General features: G+C 39.9%; 2 protein-coding genes across 3 annotated transcripts; one reads left to right on the top strand and one right to left on the bottom strand.

Annotated features, from left to right (window-relative positions):
- Window positions 1–1,471: 1,471 nt before the first annotated feature.
- On the bottom strand, window positions 1,472–4,613 carry LOC146509087 (uncharacterized). Its single transcript, XM_085178063.1, has 5 exons — window positions 3,378–4,613; window positions 3,188–3,298; window positions 2,557–2,613; window positions 2,276–2,446; window positions 1,472–2,153 (listed from the first exon to the last, which is right to left on the bottom strand). Exons 1-5 carry the CDS (start codon window positions 3,477–3,479, stop codon window positions 1,971–1,973), a joined length of 624 nt encoding a protein of 207 aa, XP_085034189.1. The 5' UTR covers window positions 3,480–4,613; the 3' UTR covers window positions 1,472–1,970.
- A 1,660-nt stretch (window positions 4,614–6,273) lies between these two features.
- On the top strand, window positions 6,274–15,469 carry LOC146509088 (uncharacterized). Of its 2 annotated transcripts, none has more exons than XM_085178061.1 (7): window positions 6,274–6,403; window positions 7,802–7,999; window positions 9,370–9,486; window positions 10,038–10,094; window positions 11,409–11,615; window positions 12,529–12,651; window positions 12,783–15,469. In XM_085178061.1, exons 2-7 carry the CDS (start codon window positions 7,823–7,825, stop codon window positions 12,840–12,842), a joined length of 741 nt encoding a protein of 246 aa, XP_085034187.1. In that variant the 5' UTR covers window positions 6,274–6,403; window positions 7,802–7,822; the 3' UTR covers window positions 12,843–15,469. The 2 variants fall into 2 exon arrangements, with proteins under 2 accessions (XP_085034187.1, XP_085034188.1); XM_085178062.1 differs by lacking the exon at window positions 6,274–6,403 and adding an exon at window positions 6,672–6,792.

Here is a 15,469-nt window from a genome sequence, read left to right on the forward strand (position 1 = left end):
TGTGACATTCCCAATATGCGCTGGCTGACGTCGGGGCAGCATGAGTACGAGCATTTTTTTTTTTTTTTTTTTTTTTGCCGATGCCCGTGATGCCGCCCCCACCACGATGCCGCCCCGGGCAACCGCCCGTGTCGCCCGTATCTAAAACCGCTACTGTGTGTCACACTTTTCTTCAAAATAAAAGCCATTTAAAGCTGAATGTGCAAAATCTATGACCAGTTCAGCATTTCTGGAACATAATACAGTGATGCCACCTGGCACTCTGTAAGTAATTATTCCCAGCTCTCTTTATTTTGTTCCTGCTGATTCGATACACAATGGTAACGTAAAGTTTGTTTAACACAGAGACAGTTCTTTGTCTTTTATATAAGGGGACGATTTTCTGCACATGAAAAATATTATAGACATTATCTTAACATTAGTTAACAAAAGAGCAGTGACACATCTAAAAAATATATATATATAATATGGTCTATGAATAAAAATACATGTGACTAAGGTTTTTAGATTTTTTTAAATAATAAAATTGTCACCTGATGAAGGTATTCCAGAAAAAAATATGTTCTAGTGTTTTGTTTTCCTCTTCTACTATCGTTTTAATATTAAATGTAAAATCTACACAAATTTATCCTAATTATAAAAATAAAAATGATAAGTGCTGTAACTGAAGAGTCATCATTGTTTTCATTATGCTTTTGAATTAAAAGAGTAAGAACAATACATAAAGCTCATTATTTGATTTTTTATAGGTTGGTTCATTTTACAGTTTCATTTCTAACTCACTGTGTATTCTTTCTGTTGCCATGCAGCCAAAAGCTGAAACAACATTTGGGCCCTTTTTCAAAACAAACAAACAAAAAACGGGGAAAATAAGTGAAAATAACAGTGAAAATATTTATTAATTGAAATGATCATTTTGCAGTTTGCTCCATTCACTCAGTGAAGTTACAGTTTATTAAAAGAGCTAAAAATACGAGAAAAAACAGACAAACTAGTACTTCCATAGTCAAAGGAGCTTGCAAAGAAAAGCGTCTGGACTTCTTTAAGTTACTTGAAGACGTTTCACCTTCATCCGAGAGGCTTCTTCAGTTCTAAGGTCAAATGGTGGAGAGTCCCAGATATAAACCTAGTGGGAGTTTCCCCCACAGAGGGACAAAAGGACCCCCTGATGATCCTCTAATCACCTGAGCCAAGGTGTGGAACTGGGTGTGGGTCCCAATCAGCCAGAGTTTCGGGTGAGCTCACTGTGAAACCTGGCCCCACCTTATCATGTGAATTCCTGAGGTCAGATGGCCCAGGATGTGAGTGGGCGTTAAGGCGTCTGGGAGGGAACTCAAAACTGGATTATAGATGGCAGAGAGTTGGTGTCGTAAACCACCGCCTCTGTTCAAAGATGGCCGCTCACAGTGGACATAGATGCTTCTTTCACTCCTCTTTCAAACCATCTGTCCTCTCTGTCCAAAATGTGGACTTAAACACTACAGATTACCATACAAAGATCACTACTCTCCTCAGTGACAACAATACCTACGAAGCCTTAAAGCGAGACCCCACAAGCAGCTACAAAAAGAAAGTTATAGCTTGCCTTCAAGACTTGGAAAAGGACTTACTGATGAGTTATTTTTGTTCTCTGAGTTGCCAAATATTTATCTGCACAGGTGCATTCTTATCATTTATTGTACATATGGAACAGAGGAGTCTTCTCATTTGTTTACACAATGACATCAGAAAATTAGCATAAAGAAATATTTCAAGTACTTCCCAATGGTGGAAAAAGCCAGAAATCCTATGAAACTGAAGAACAAAACAAATAGTTTTACTTCTTTTTTTATTCAAGCATGAAAGAAATCATCTAGAAGCAGATGAGGATTTACAGAGAGATACTGGGCAGGATTATTGTCAATACTTTCTGCTGGAGTTCAGAGAAACAGAAGTAAATGTGCAGCTCATGCATTCATGTGTTCAGGAGGTCAGTTTTCATTTCTGGGATGGATCGGGATGATCTCTTCCATGACTTGTGGCAACTGTTCCTCGACATCTTTGTCACCCTGTGGACACAGAGCTCTGATGCCCCAAATAGCATAACGAATATTGACAGCCAGCTGAAGAAGAGCCAGGGTGATCAGTGTGATGTCCAAGGATGTCAGTAATTTCTGAGGATTTTAGAACACAGTAAAATAAAGAAAAACACAATTTACCTCAAAAATTACAGAGCAACTCACATGACAACTTTGCTGCAGTTATTGTACACAAATGTGTGTTTAGGCTGGATTACTTGGGCAAAAATCGCTACATTTCTGCAGTTGTCTTCATCAAGAACAACATCGTCGCTGCTGCGGTCACAAATCCAGAGGAGAGAGGTGTCTCTCAGGTCTCTGCCATACAGCACAATGGCAGTAATGGCAAAGATCCCACCAGCAATATTCATGAAAACAGAGAAGCCCATCTGAGAGGAGACATTTAGAAAATTAAAACTTAGAAACAAGTTGTTTAACACATTTTTTATTGACAATCTTATTTACAGCACAGTCTTAAGTCCTTCATGAGTTTTCTTACCAAACAGGATGAACGGAGTTGTCCAGCCAAAACGGACACAATTCCACTAACAATGAACTGGTGAGAGGTCAGTAGACGTGATGTTAGAGGTGATCATAAATTCAAGAAAAGTGCATTTTTTAAAAAGGTAATAGACCATTTAACAAATTGTTAATGTATTTATCGAAAAGTTATAGACTTTAGTTTCGGGTGATTTTACACCTTTGCTTAGCAGGTGAGTCCCAGCTGGAAACATAAATTTGTTTCAGATTGTATCAGGAAGGAGATCTGGTGTAAAACTCCACCAGAGCTACCTGCTTTGATGACCCTTGTGACAAAGGGACAGCTTTGGTCATGTCAGGCAAACAGCCCCACCTCACTGCTGTAAAATCAATCAGCAGAAAGTTGACACATACGGAGAGGAGCCCAGCATGAGTTATGAGGTAATTGTTGTACAGTTGTAGGTTGAAGAATGACTCCCAACATTAAATATTTGGACCTACAAATGATAGGATAACTAACATGTGCATAAAAGACACGTTAATTTAAAAAAGGCCTTCTTTTTTTAATGAAGGTCAAAATAAAAAACTCTTCTACCACAAAAAAAAATGCTAAATACGCAACAATAAGAGGAAAAAGACGATTATTTTACCACAGCACCCAGCCAGTAAGCAGCTCCCAGGCTGGTGAGGTCCCCAGGATGTGTGCTTGTTCGTCCCGGCCCAAGTCCAATGTTAAACAGGCCCACTAAGATCTGTATAGTCTGTAAAAGATTCAGAACGATTAAAGTAAAAGCTTAAAATGATCTTTTAACAGCTGGATGATACATTTCTTTTACTCACCCCAATAGCTGCAGCATCAAAGACCTGCAGCAGATGCAAACAGCAGCAAATCTTTGGACTGCAGCAAAGAACCTTCAGGATGTGACACACTGATGGAAGCATCTTCTCGCTATTTGCCAGCTTCCTTTTTTTGATGATGGACCGACACCTAAAACTTGAAAGATGTTTCTGTCCTTTTGTTCAGCAGTGGGAATGTGCCTCCCACCTAAGAAATGTGTCGTCTTGCTACTGACTGGAGGTTGGAGCTCACGCAGTTGGTCTCTCATTTTTGGTTCATGTGTGCGTGTGAGGTGTGGGTATTTACAGAGGACCCACATTTGAATGTGCCAAATTCTCAATGCTTAAAGCAAACAGAGTCACAATTATCAGTCAACAAACCTATCAAATCCAAACATGCAGGTGTGTTAAAGCTGTGGGTGTGCTCTAAGGCAGTGAGATAATGCTTGTGTCCTTTGCCTGCTGTTATTTATTTAGTAACTGTAAAATATGCAACAGAGGACAAAGTAAAGCATGTTGTGTTTCTGTCTTTTCTGTCTTATTCTTTAATAATACATATTTTTATTAAATACATCTGCTTTTTTAATCTTCCATTCACCTGTGATATGGATATATTATTAAGTGCTGTATGATGCAATGGTGGCTTCAAGTGGGACATGGGGAAAAGGTCATTGTGGCAGTTCTTCTGTTGCAGCTAATAAAAAGATAACTTGAATGTTGTCATGGTTACTTGGATTATGTATATGTTCCTTAGCTGTTAGTTTCCTTTTGTGATTCCTGTCTCCCTGGTTGTGTCCTTGTGTTTGTCTGGTTTCTGTGTTCCCTCTCTTGTGTTGCTATTATATCTGTAGTCCTGCATCCTCTGTTTCTCCCTTTCCTGGTGCCACATTCTCCTCTCTGCGTTTCATCTTTTTGTTTTTCTTCGCTCCCAGTGTCAAGCTTATGTGTCTGAGTCTCAGTGTGCATGTGTTACTTTCCTATTGTGTATATATTGTCTGTTTCTGCCACTGCTCTTTGTTACATTGTCATCAATTTTTCCCTCATCCTGGCTGTCCTTTTCATTTAGAGCAGGGGTGTCGAACTCCAGGCCTCGAGGGCCGGTGTCCTGCAGGTTTTAGATCTCACCCTGGGTCAACACGCCTGAAACAAATGATTAGTTCATTACCAGGCCTCTGGAGAATTTCAAGACATGTTGAGGAGGTCATTTAGCCATTTGAATCTGCTGTGTTGGATCAAGGACACATCTAAAATTTGCAGGACACCGGCCCTTGAGGCCTGGAGTTCGACACCTGTGATTTAGAGCAAGGGTCCCCAATCCCAGTCCACGAGGGCCGGTGTCCTGCAGGTTTTTGATGTCACCCTGGGTCAACACACCTGAATCGCACGATTAGTTCATTTCCAGGCCTCTGGAGAACTTCCAGACATGTTGAGAAGGTAATTTATCCATTTAAATCAGCTGTGATGGATCAAGGACACATCTGAAACCTGCAGGGACACCGGCCCTCGTGGACTGGGATTGGGGACCCCTGATTTAGAGGTTTCCTGTTTAGTTCCTTTTTATTTCTAAGTGTCAGCTTAGTGGTAATGACAAATGAAGCTTTCTGAAGCATCGGAACTTGTATCCATAAAGGGTTCATTACTCAAAGTCTTTCGACATAACCTTCTTTGGTAGCATCTGGTGGCCAAAAATATGAAGCAGGTTGAATCTACAACTTAAAATGAACGGTTTCCTCATGGTTGCCCACTCAAGAGAGCAGAGTTGACAGCTTCTGTTTAATAAAATGTAGCAGTTCTACCTGAAATCATTCTAACATTGTGGAGTTTTGTACATGTTTCTTTTTAATAGTTCCAGTAGACTGAGTAGTAGTACAGGCTTTTTGATCTAAATCCATCACAGTACAGCAAACTAACCTGTTCCTCCTGCTACTTAAGTACAGTGACAAAGTATGTGTACTTTGTTACTTCCCACCTCTGCAATCACCACCAAAACACGCAGCACAAATCCCGTCAGTGATTCATTTTCTTGTAAACTTTTGGAGGATTGGCGCAGTTACGATTTTCTGTCACGTTCACCTGTTTCTTAAAATTTTAGCAATAACGCTGTTTCGAGCTTAATAACAATAGTAGTTGTTTAATACTTAAATGCCATCCAAAATTAATTATCTTATAATATAACACACTTCTTGGAGGTTTTCTGTGCTTCCACTAAAATCCTACGAACAGTCATTAACCTGCATTTCTACAACAACTTGCTGTTTCACTTGATGCCTAAATAAATAGATAAAAATCGGCGCTTTGATTATTATAATGTTTCCTTATCCTTAGGTTAATGTGACATGTCTGCTTTCATACTGTGTGTCCACCAGAGAGCACTGTAATTCTTTTTCAATAGTCCCAAATTTGATGAAGCCTTTGTGGATAATAGCAAACACTGAAATACATTTTTTGCACGCAGGAATGAATTTTGTTCACTCAAATTCAGCTTTTCTTCGCTCAAAATAAATTTCTCCTCAAAATACAACACTTGCAACTGCAAACTTTTTTTTTTACGTGCGCTCAATTTTTTTTTTTACGTGCGCTCAGAATAGTGGCACAAAAATAACGCCACAGCTCTCGAGGCCTGGAGTTCCCCCACCCCTGACTTAACACAATAGCCCCAAGTCAATCACACTTCCAGTGAAAGCAAACTGTCCACTTAGGAAACAACCAAAATCCAAAATTCATTAACCTAACAATTTGCAGATTCACTTAATGCCTAAATAAATCAGTGCGTTTATTATTATAATCTGGTTATTAGTCCTGAATTCGTTTAGTTAAATTAGTCCACCAACGTTTTTCACTGTATTGTCCCGTTTTGCTAGTGAGGTAATTCTTCTTTGTGTGTAACTGGATGTTGAGCAAAGGGTTAATTTTTATATCGTCTTATAGGCGGAGGAACAACAGGAAAATCTCCTCCAGCAATAGCTGCGCAACAAACACACAACCAGATATTAATTTGGCTTTTGTTTGCTTTTCTTCTCCTCTGACAAGTAAGTTTGTTTGTTTTATTGATTTTGTATTGTAATTCAGGTTAATGTGACGTAATCATTGGTAAACAGGGGCTGTAGATCAAAGCGGGGCCTGTAGGACTAACTTGGAAAACTACAATGCCCTCCGTGGTGCCAGTAACGGGCGGAGCTGTATTACTGTAATTGTTAAATTACGTCGTATTACTGTCGAGAACAAAGACTTTGATCAAACTTTTTTACATGCATGTTTGTTTTTGTGGTCGTGGCTCGATTTCCCGGAACAGTCGGCGCAGTTTCGCTGCCTGCTGCTGGTAGTGGCGCAGTCACTTTATTTTTTTGGACGTTCACTCATAGGAGTAAAGTCGAGTTTCGTCCGCTTTGCAGCACACGTACGTCGAGTTTTCTCTCTGGTAGGTCACAGCACTTTCCTAATATGCGGAGGACCCCAAAAAAAGTTTAGAGGATTGCAAAAATGTCAACAAAGCGAATGAAAAGAGAGTTAAGTTCTGAATTTTTCATACACCAGCTTTACTCTGTTACTTCGTTTATATTCGTTTCATGATTTCTCAGTTTCGGTTTCAGGGAAACTATCCAAAGCCACTTTATTGGCTCCAGCCAGGCTTTTGTTTACACTAAATTCTGACCTGCGTCCAAAATTTGCAACGAAGCTTCGACATGTTGCGCGTTCAGAGATGATTCTCTGCATACGTTGGTCGCGATGAGTGATTATGGGAGTTAGTCTTGCTTCGTTTATTGTCAAAGCAGTCTGGCCATTTTCCTCCGACCTCTATAATCAACAAGGCATTTTCTGCAGGTCACTGAATTTTTCATTATGGACATTTTTCTGTAAACCTTAGAGATCGTTCTCTAAATAGATCATCAGTTTCTGTAATATTCAGACCAGCCCATCTGTCACCAAACACCATGCCCCATTCAGAGTCATTTAAATCACCTTTCTTCACTTTATCTTTCCAATGTCTACATGCTTAAATACTTTAAAGTGCTTTCATAAGATATTTCCACTAACAAGTAGTTTAATGGTTAATAAAGTGACTGTGAGCGTTTATCTTATCTGTTATTCAGTTAATCATCATCTTTATCTAATATTGAAATGTATAGCATCTTGTTATAACTGCAAACACAACTGCACCACTTAATGTAGTTATTTATTTATATACAGGTTTTTTTTAAACTTCATTATAATTAACAGACAGTGTAAGTCACTGTTAATGGAGCTCGACATCATTATAAGGTGAGTTATAAGAGTTAATATAAGATAATAGGTATCGAGTGATTTGGATTTTTAATTTTGTTAGTTGCAGAAATTAAATGAATATTTTGTTTCAATACTTCGATGAGTTCAGGCATTTCTCCACAGCTGGGGCCTTAATGTGATTTATGTACTCTTCTCTCTTTCAGTCTCCAGGATCTACAGGCAGGATGTCTGTCACTGTGTCCAAGGCTGATGGGGTCACTGTGTTGACCTTGACCTCTGACCCTGATAGCTCTTGGCCTCCTCTGTGCCAGATCCTCAAGAACCTTTGCTACAGCCCAGTGTGCTGCACCGTGTCTCAGCGCCTGAGGAGCCTCAACAGAACCTCTCAGACAGTGCTGGGGGTGAGCTACAACCTTTAAGGATTCAAATACCTCGCTTCTGTCAGTCTGCCCCAGGGCAGCTGTGGCTACACCTGTAGCTGCCTCCACCAGTGTGTGAGTTAATAGTGGAATTGTAAAGCGCTTTGATGGTCTCGAAAACTTGTTGTTCCTAGAGTATTTAAAAGTAGAATGGGAGGCAGAGCCTTCAGTCTTCAGTCCCCTCTTCTGTGGAACCAGCTTCCAGTTTGGATTCAGGAGACAGACACTATCTCTACTTTTAAGATTAGGCTTCAAACTTTCCTTTTTGAGGAAGCATTTTCTCCCCTTTCTCACTCACTATGTATTAACAGACCTCTCTGCATCGAATCATATCTGTTATTAATCTCTGTCTCTCTTCCACAGCATGTCTTTATCCTGTCTTCCTCATCTCACCCCAACCAATCACAGCAGATGGCCCCGCCCCTCCCTGAGCCTGGTTCTGCTGGAGGTTTCTTCCTGTTAAAAGGGAGTTTTTCCTTCCCACTGTCGCCAAAGTGCTGCTCATAGGGGGTCATATGATTGTTGGGCTTTTCTCTGTATCTATGAAGTGCCTTGAGGCGACTTTTGTTGTGATTTGGGGCTATATAAGTCGAATTGAATTGAATATATATAGTTATATATAGCTTTTATAACACAGAATATAGTTTGTGTACTCCCCTTTACGCATGTGTGTGTGTGTGTGTGTGTGTGTGTGTGTCGAGTAATTCAAATTATTTTAAACATTCAGGAGATAAAACACCGTCAGAACTATTGTTGCCTCCTATTAATGTCAGAAAGTCTTCCAAGAAGACAGAGTAAAGGTAAATTTTATGTGTCGGGGATGCCACCGGCTTTGTATCAGTGTCATGTTTCCTTACCCCACGTGAGTCTAACTCTCTCACTGACAAATTTATTGGACTTAAAAGTGAAGAAAAGTAAAAAGTTATCCACTGTGGTTTAAAACAGGGCAGCACAATGGTTAGCGATGTCCTCTTCGGATTCTCCGGCTTCCTCCCACAGTCCAAAGGCATGTGGTTAGTGGGGTTAGGTTAGGTCAGGTTAATTGGTAACTCTAAAATCGCTCTAAGGTGTGTATGTGGTTGTGAATGTTTGTCTGTCTCGATGTGTTAGCCCTGTGACAGACTGGCGATCTGTCCAGGGAGTACCCCGCCTCTCGCCCTAAGGCAGCTGGGATAGGCTCCAGGCCCCCGCGACCTTAAATAAGCAGAAGCGAATGGATGGATGGTTTAAGAGTTTTCTTATCACACTACAGACAAAGCCTGAGAGAAAGTGCTCCAGTATACAGCATATCCTATGACTGGTTTTAAACATCTACATCACAAGTTGTTAATTCTGTGCTTCTTCTTTCTCAGACTCTGCAGATTATGATTGGGCTTCTCACTGTTGGACTCGCAACAATCCTTGTAAGCCGAGTTGTTGGATTATGGACCATACGTGAAACCGGCTACCCTTTTTGGATGGGAGGGTTGGTAAGCAAGCGAAGCAGCTTTTTCCTCAACTAGAATCCTCTGAGTCGGAAAAGAAAGGGACAACATTCCTCTTCGAAAAGTCCATCGGCTGCTCTCTACAGTTCCCAAATGTTTTGGGCTGTTGTTAAAAGAGGGGAGCTACACAGTAGTCAACATCAGATAAAAAAATTCTCCTTTTCTTTTTTGTAATTGCAAATTTTCTCAGTTTTACTGTAAAATAAATCAATAAATACATAAGGGCGTATTAAGTTTACCAATCATCGCATTCTGTTTTCATTTACATTTTAAACACATTTCAACTCTTCAGAATTGAGCCTGTAGTTCAGAGTATGTAGAGAATCAGAGTTGGCGCTTAAGACGAAGCTGGAGGATCTTATGAAATCAAATGTGTTTTATCAATTGAAATCTTAATCCCTTACTTCTGTGGTTTTATTGATAAGCTGCTGTTTCTTATTGTCACCTTAAACACATGATGTGTCTCCTCATTCAGTTAAATTACACATGGGAAGGAATTAAACTTTATTGTCTTTGTGTTTTTTTGTCTTGTGTAGTTCATCATGTTTGGAATTGTCAGCATTTTGTCTGACAAGTATCCAAGTCCATGTCTGGTGAGTAGTCCACAGAGGTGGGACCAAGTTTGACTTGTTTTGCAAGTTTCAAGTAAGTCTCAAGTATTTACCCTCAAGTCACAAGTCAAGTCTCAAGTAATGTCAGGCAAGTCAGAGTCAAGTCTCAAGTCACTGGTGTAAAAGTCCGAGTAAAGTCACAAGTCTGAAACTTTGAATTTCAAGTCCTTTCGAGTCTTTAAAAATAATAATAATAATAATAATGTTGCAGTTATATGCTAAATGTAAATATTAGACCACATGATTTTTAAATCTCTGTTTTTCTCAACACATGACAAAATAGTGAACTTAGAAAATATAAACAAATTGTGAAATTGCACCTCTATAAAATGCAGCTCAATTAAACTTAACTCCAAGAATAATTTTCACCGACAGTTCTCAGATAAGCTGCATGCTATTCTTGGATGCGCTTGTAGGACCGGCTTTAAAATAGCATGACAAAAATATCACACGCATTAAAACCAAACAGTATCATCAACGTAGCCTGGACAACATTTGCTAGTTAGATGAAGTCAGCTGTCTCATCGTAGCAAAAGAGAACCTACAGTTCTTTATGCAACTTCAACTGTCAGACAAAGTTGGAAGTTGTTCCATCTCTGTCTGTGATTCTCTGCTTGCATGTTTTGCATATTGCATTTCGGTTTTTTGTTGACTACTTCATAGTTTATGTACCTGAAAAAAATAACTTCTTGCAGCATTTTTGAGCGTTTTTTTTTTTTCTTAAAAAAAATCTGGTTAATTTGATTGGCCGTGCTACAGCTCACGCACACATACGTACGGAGTGTGGTTTGAATAAATGAATGAATGAATTGAATTAATGGTGCACACTTTCTATATAATATGTGTGTTAAATTTTAGATTTGGGGTGAAATATCAAGTCTTTTCAAGTAAACCGGTTCAAGTCCGATTCAAGTCCCAGGTCATTGGTGTAAAAGTCCAAGTCAAGTCACAAGTCTTAGAACATTTTTTCAAGTCAAGTCTAAAGTCATAAAATTAATGACTCAAGTCTGACTCGAGTCCAAGTCATGTGACTCGAGTCCAAGTCATGTGACTCGAGTCCACACCTCTGGTAGTCCAGATATATCCTAGAAGGACGACTTGAATTTTGTTTTCTAAGTTGAAGATATAAAAGTAGACGTATAATATTTCAATATACACACTCGTGCCAGGTCTCATGTATGCACATCTATGTAGATGTAAGATTAATGCCAACCATTGCAAGCTTTCCTGCAGTGATTGACTGTAAAACTGTTAACCGACTTGATTTTACATTAACTGACCCATCTTGTATTTCAGGTTATCGTCAATGTGATTCTGAATCTGACTGGCGTTGCTTTTGCCATTGCAGCCATTGTGCTGTATAGCATCAGTGTATTTAATCTATATTTGTGGAACATTTGTGGGGAGCCCGACTACTGGTATAACCATACTACAACACCAAGTCCGTCTCCTGAACGGATGACACTACAGGGGAGATGCTTGGAGGCCAAAGCTTTAATTAAGGTAAGCATTAGTTCAGCAGTTTACATACAAGTTAAATTACCTAACTTACAAGTGGAAAATAATTGTTTATAATCGAATAATTATAAAAAAAATTTGTAGATATTATCACAGGTTTTTGCTTCTGAAATCTATGGATTTGCAGCTGGTGATCAGATGATAGTATACAGTGGTCCCTCGCTAAAATGCGGTTCACCTTTCGTGGTCTCACTTTTCCGCAGATTTTTTTTTTTTTTGTGCAATTTTGCATGCTCTTTAGAAAAAAATTGACTCCTGTACAGAACGTCAAATTTACATAAATCTTTGATTGCTAGCAGTGTAACTCTGAAGTGCTGTACTGTATGTTTGTAAGTTTTCTCCCCAACTGACACAACAATGTCAATGAAACGTTTGGCACCATCAAAGGCGCCTGCGCTAGCACCCAAAAGGCAGAGGAAGATGCTAACCATCGCACAAAAACTTGGACTTCTGGACATGCTAAGGGAAGGTAGATGCTAACGTAGTTAATTACCACTGCGGTGGTACCACTACCATAGAATTTACAGAAACAGTCAGATAAGTCAAACTTTACTCAACTTCTTCTTGCTTCCTTTATTTCTACACCATTGATTCATTGATGTTGGATTCTCTGGCAGCTTCTCTATTCTCATGTTCTGGACCTAAAAACAGGGTTTGATCTTTGGTTTTATTCTATAATGCTGAAATTATTTTTCTACGAAGGTTTGAACTTTGAGGGCATTTTTCGAACGTTACTCCCATGATAAACGAGGGATCACTGTATATAGGTTTTTGATCTTGCGATCACAGTCACGTCTGTACAGAAGGCTCCGCCCACTGTACGGTCAAAGGGTCTGAGCCTCTGCTCCTAGGGGTATTACTGCAATTAAATTGAGCACTGTTGTTTGTATCCCAACAGATGCTCTACAGAAGCATCATTGGTGTGCTAATTGTGCTGTCAGTCCTGGAGCTCTGCGTCACCATCAGCTCAGTCGTCTTGGGGATCAAGAGTCTGAAGAGCAAAGAAAAGGGACAAACCAAGGTAATGGACTAGCATCGCTTCAAGGTGAAACTGTTATTTATGTGGAAGTTTATGAATATTTGGTGACTTGCTCAAAAGCCAAACAGATTTATTCAGCGTCATTTTACTTTACCAATATTTCCTTTTTTTAGAGCACTGATGACCCAGAGCTCTACACACCACTTCTAGAGGACACTGAGCCTACAGTCTGAATGTAATTGTGCTGTGAGGCATTGTAAGCATGTGCCTTTATAGCTTTCACCCTGTACTGCAACATTATCATGCACTTCTCTTGCATTTTTATATACTGCAAATTGAATATATTTCTAAATCTCTACTTTTTCTCTTCAGTGTGCTTTCTTCCAGATAGTATGCCACATGCTTTGTATGCTTTGTTGTTGCTTTTCTTTCTTACTTTTTCTTTTTGGACAATATTGGACCATGATACATAAAAATAAAGAAATTTGTTGCACATTTCATCAGCATTTGAGTTCATTTTAAAAATGTTTTCAAAGGTAAATGAGAACTAAAAATTGTGTGGTAAAATCTGTGGGAAAAGTGTGGGGCTAATTCACTGCAGGAGACTTATATGCAGCTGTCCAGAACTCTAATCAATAATCAATGGCTGATTGGGATCTTTGATTATCTGCTGTTGTCACTGAATAGAATAGAATAGAATAGAATAGAATAGAATAGAATAGACATTTATTATCATTTTCCATGTACAATGACCAACCTTGCCGGAATAAAATATAAATAGTAGACAGCAGGAATAAACAAACAGGACAAGTTTATAGAATCAAGAAATATAGAAAACAAGAGAAATTTATACAAAACAAACAAATGGTGTTTATTAGCAAATTGACTGATTCTTATATAGTGCTTCTCTACTCTCCTGAAGCACTCAAAGCACTTAAGACAACATACTACATTAATTTTCTTCTATGCTGCTTAAGTGCTTTCTATTTAAACATTCACACAAATTGATTCTCTGATGGATGCAACTTGCCCAAGAAAGTTTAGCATGCGGACTGTGAAAGCCAGAGATTGAACCACCAACTTTCTGCTCTGCCTCCTGAGCTAACAGCCATCAGCACCGTCAGAGCTGTTTGAACGGCCCGGGGGAAGAAGCTGTTTGTGAGTCTGGAGGTGTGGGAGCAGCAGCTTCTGGTCCAGTTTATTCTTCCTCAGGACTTGGAGGAAGTGCAGCCGCTCCTGGACTGTTCCAAAACAGGGAGGAGACGAAGTAGAGTCATCAACTAAGATGTTATTATAATGTGTTTGGTCAGTGAATAAATCTTTAGCTTTGAAATCAGCATAACTGAGTTTCAGTGTTATAAACTATATTTAAAGAAGCCTACACAGATACATAAGAAGATACACGTGCGATAAAACACGTATAGTTATAGATCAATAAATATTAACATATTTTTTGTATTTGTGAAAGTTTATCGTGTCTTTAAACAAAAAGAAACCTTCATACGATTTTATTCTGAGCTTAAGAAGCTTCTGATAGGTTAATTGAGTCCATTTGAGTTAATTGGTGGCACACCTGTGAATGCTAATAAAGGCACACCCCAAACACAGAGCCTCTTTCTACACTCCACATTAGTTGGTGGCGGTAATGCACCAATTTGTTGTTTGCCAACTGCCAATAAACAATATAAAGAAGAAGAAGGAGGGCCTCTTTCTTTGACTTAGGTCGTGTCCAAATTCATGGGCTGCATCCTCTTGAGGCCGCATTTGTAGACCGATTACATCACAGCGACGCGCCGAAGGCTGTCCAAATTCGTAGACTTTTCCGAATGCAGCCGACAAATGCGTCCTCCTTTTCCCCGAATTTGAAGGATGGGTCAGGTGTGTCCTTCTTGGCCCACCATATCCCAGAATTCATAGCGCGGCCCAGCCAAGCTCCAGTTTCCGGCAATGGCGGCCACTACTAAGTTTTAAAATTACTCTTATTAATCTTTCTGGGCCACAAAATAAACTTTAAACATATTTTCAGGCGAGAATGTGGGTTAGCTCGTTGATAATTAAAAATGAACACAAAAAACGGAGAAAGATTTCAGGTCCATTTTCGATTTTCGTGCCGTGGCGCTGACAACCGGAAATACTCTGAATTAAGGGCGGGAGTAGATCAAGAAGGCTAGACCGTCCAATTCCATAGCCATTTACTTCCGGCCTACCCGACCTCCTGAGGACCCGGCCCACGTAGACCGCGAAGGCCGGGTCCTCAGGAGGATGCAGCCCATGAATTTGGACACGACCTTAGACTTAGATCCTCCCATGCCGATCGGCGCATCGGGCGACCAGAGAACGCCATCGAACTCGGTCTATCGCGGCAGTTGTTGCTTCATCCCATGACAGTTCGACTGAACGTAAATCTTCAAGGAAAGTCCTCCTCCACATTATTTTAGGTCTTCCTCGCCGTCTCTTTCCATTCTTCGGGTTCCACAGAACCACGACATGGGCAGGTCTCGGGTCCGGTAGCCGAAGGATGTGACCGGCAAATCTGAACTGACGCTTGGTGACTTGGACATGGAGCGGCTCTACTCCCGCACGGCGATATACTTCTTCATTGGTAACTTCATGGATCTCGATATGTGATCTTGAGCAGCCGTCGAAGACAACGTTGTTGGAAGACGTCAAGGTGGCGGTTGATCTTTGCAGTTGATTTCCAAGTCTCCGCTGCATACAGTGCCGTCGGTATAACGATGGTCTTCAGGAGCCGCAACTTGGTTGATAAAGGCAGTGCGGTGGTCATCCATATTCTTTCTTTGACATCATGAGAAAATCAAAAGAAATCAATGAAGGCATCAGGAAAAGAATTGTGGACCTA

Source organism: Neolamprologus multifasciatus, chromosome 11, assembly GCF_963576455.1.
Source record: "Neolamprologus multifasciatus chromosome 11, fNeoMul1.2, whole genome shotgun sequence".
Classification (NCBI taxonomy): Eukaryota; Metazoa; Chordata; class Actinopteri; order Cichliformes; family Cichlidae; genus Neolamprologus; species Neolamprologus multifasciatus.